Consider the following 3,119-nt stretch of genomic DNA (forward strand, 5'->3'; position numbering starts at 1 on the left):
GATCTGAAGTACCAGCCCCGGGCAGAGTGTTGATGAGCTGCTATGAAGCGCTGACTGCAGAGGAACGGGGGCAGGAGCCTCCAGGAGACGGACTGGGAGGGCTCCCGCCTGCGGTTCACAGGAAACAGCTCCCAGATCAAGATCAGATTCCAGCTCCCAGCAACCTGGAAAGTCCCTCATCCTTTCCAGACACACATGGCAACACTGCTTCTCCAGAGATGCCCATCCGACAGGCCCTGCGACTGTCCAGGGCTCCACTGAGGCTGACTGCGCTGCTCCAGCACCCAGGGCCCCCTGGAGGGAGGTGGCCCCGCGGGGGGGGGCATGTCTAGAACCCCCAAGACCCGGCTTAGGAGCAACTGGCCTGTTGTCATTAGACTTCAGTTTCAAAATCCCCAGTAAATGAGGCTCCTTCCACTACCTCACAGGGTGTTGAAAGGATCAGAGGAGACCACGCTGTGCAAGATGTTGAGTATCTAGCCCGGGACTTAACCCCTGTCACCACCGCCCCCAGGCTGGGGAGCGCTTCCTCGTCACCCACTGCTCTCTCCCTTGTGAAGGGGCCGGGCAGCCCCGCTGTGCTGGGTGGGCCCCCGCTCTGGGCTCAGGCAGCCTCACTCTGGGTCCGGGCAGCCCTGCTGTGCTGGGTGAGCCCAGGCGTGAGGCTGCAGGACTGGGAAGCCGGGTTCGAGGCCCAGCATGGAGGCAGTCTCCCCGTGGGAGCCCGGCAGGCCTGCTGTCTCCAAGCCCGGGCCCTCGTCCTGTGGGCCGGGGTAACGCTGGATCCGCAGCATTTCCTCAATGAGACAGAAAGGAGAGGGCACCAGGCTCAGGCAGGTCCTGACCAGCTGGGCTGGAGACGGATTTCCAGGCCTCGCGCTGTGACAGGTTCCTGGCTGTGGGTCACGGGCCCAAACGTTTGGAAACCACCAGCTGAGGTGGCCGGGTTCTGAGACTCCCTTCCTGGCACAGGGCAAGGAGGGGAAGGGGAGGGAGGGGGAAAGTGAATGCTGACAGCGTCTCCCGGGGACTTTTAGGACAGCAGCCGATTCTGGGAAGGAAACCTTTGGCATTTTCTGCCCCATCCCAAGCCCGTGTGCAAACTCCCCAGACAAAGGGTGCATTCGGGGCAAGGCAGCCCTCTAAGAACAGGACATCCTGGGCTCGGGCCCCAGTGACTCACTCTGGTTCAGAAATGGTGACAGCTCACCCTTTCTCCCGACGAGACGCGGGCTGTGGAGGTCCCTTCCGCTCTGGTGTTGCAACCAGAGGAAGAAGTCCCCGGGGAACAGCTGGGGGAGTGCCGGGGCCAAGGGCCCGGGGAGGCAGAGGACAAAACTGGGAGCAGGACACGGGGAGTTCCTGGGACACAGGGGAAATGCCTGCAAGTCAGACCGCAGGGACGGTGCGCGAGCGCCCCCACGTGGCCACCGGGGCACCCGACCTGCAACCACCTGTACCGCCAGCATCTCTAGAGCAGAGCTAAGATGCTGACCCAGAAAGGGCGGAGACTCCCGCCAGGCACTGGTTCTGTGCTGCCAGCGGAAGCAGAATTTTAACGGGAGCGCCCCTGGCTCAGGCGCCACCTCCCAGACTCCCATCGCGCACGGAAGCAATATTCCTTTAAACCCGTAGCCGTGAGGGAAGCCTGGACAGTCAAAAGTAGAGGAACGGATTTCGGGGTGCCCCTCCTCACCAAGGACGGCCCTTGCGCCACGCGGACACGTGCCTGTCTGCGGCGTGTCTGCCGCACAGTGAGGCCAGGACGCGGGGCTCAGTCACACGAAGCATCTTATTCCCTGACAGCCACAGCCAGGGGCGCGACTAGGTGCAAAGCTGGAATACAGACTGTCCCATCGCTGCTGTTTTAAAAAGCATTTCAGAGACACCCCTGGGGGTCTCAGGAGAACAGGCCCCCAAGCCCCGCTTCCCGAGAGCAGAGCACCCACCTACTCCTGAGGAGCCGCCGCCCTGTTCCCAAGCCTCCCACATGCAGTGGCGCCGTGGACGGCAGGAGGGACCGGCGGGCAGGGAGTCGCGGGCTGTGAGGCGGGTGCTGCAGCCCCGGCGCCACGGCCGCCCCAGCAAAAGGCCTGGCTCCTGTCTGGTCAGATCAGAGCGTCTGGATGGTGCATCGCTTGACGTCACAGCTCTCCCCGCAGCGAGCTGTCCCCATCAGAGAGATTGACTAGGTCTTTCCTGGTAGAACAGGGAGGACACTGGAGGTTCCCTGAGATGGAAAGGCCCTCGCAAGGACGGACCCCAGGATGGCCTGATGGTTATGCCCAGCGGGCAGGGAGGTCCCCCCATGCAAAGAGGTCATTACTGAGGAAGGGCCCTTAACGAGTCACGAGGTGTTTGGCACCGTTGTAGCACCCAGTATTGTGGCAGTGTTCTTGTCATCTTTCTGTCTACAATGGGAGGGTCTGGGGACAGTGAGGATACCAAGGAGGGATGGGAGGCCCCCCGAGTCGGGACGAGGAGGAAGGACCGGACACACGGAGCAGGAGGCAGCCCACAGGGGCCAGGACAGCAGCCGACGGCAGAGGCTCCGGAAGGAAACGGGAAGCAGGGCTGCACCGGCCGGGCTCCGGGCAATCCCAGCACCCACTGTGCCGGCTCCCCGCTCCCCGCTGCCCGCACCCTTCTCCCCGGGAGCCGTCCCAGGGTCCCCCTCCAGGACCCTCCTCGAAGGCTTCTTACGAGCCTCCATTTCTTCCTTGTTTCTGGGTCTGACCACATCTGGACAGGGACGGTCCAAGGGGTTGGGACGGGGCCTCTCCCGGGGCTGACCCTGAGGCATCCGATTCCAGAGAGCCAGGCGCCCGGGCAGGCGGCAGGACTCGGGGGAGGGGAGAGGACCGGGGACAGACAGCCTGGGAGTGAGCAGAGGGCGAGGCCCCATCACCCCAGAAACGCCTCGTAGTCCATGTACCACACCAGCTGGCCCGACACGGGCTGGACGCCCGAGATGGGCCACTTCTTGGGCTCGTGGCCGACGCGGCTCACCAGCAGGGTGATCTCGCGCTTCAGCCGGCCCATGACCAGGACCGCCACCCTCCTGGCGCGGTTGATGAGGGGCAGGCTGAGGCTCATGCGGCGGCGCGGCCCCGAGGGGC

The 3,119-nt window shown here is 64.1% G+C and overlaps 1 protein-coding gene across 1 annotated transcript in view; it reads right to left on the bottom strand.

Moving 5' to 3' along the window:
• Nucleotides 1-1,658: 1,658 nt before the first annotated feature.
• H6PD (hexose-6-phosphate dehydrogenase (glucose 1-dehydrogenase)) overlaps nucleotides 1,659-3,119 on the bottom strand; it is a 23,017-nt gene continuing 21,556 nt past the window's right edge. Inside the window, exon 6 of the mRNA XM_006766809.2 lies at nucleotides 1,659-3,116. Within this exon, the coding sequence (XP_006766872.1) occupies nucleotides 2,905-3,116 (212 nt within the window). The 3' untranslated portion in view covers nucleotides 1,659-2,904. The remainder of the gene's footprint in view (nucleotides 3,117-3,119) is intronic.

This window comes from Myotis davidii, unplaced genomic scaffold, assembly GCF_000327345.1.
Source record: "Myotis davidii unplaced genomic scaffold, ASM32734v1 scaffold299, whole genome shotgun sequence".
In the NCBI taxonomy this organism is placed as follows: domain Eukaryota; kingdom Metazoa; phylum Chordata; class Mammalia; order Chiroptera; family Vespertilionidae; genus Myotis; species Myotis davidii.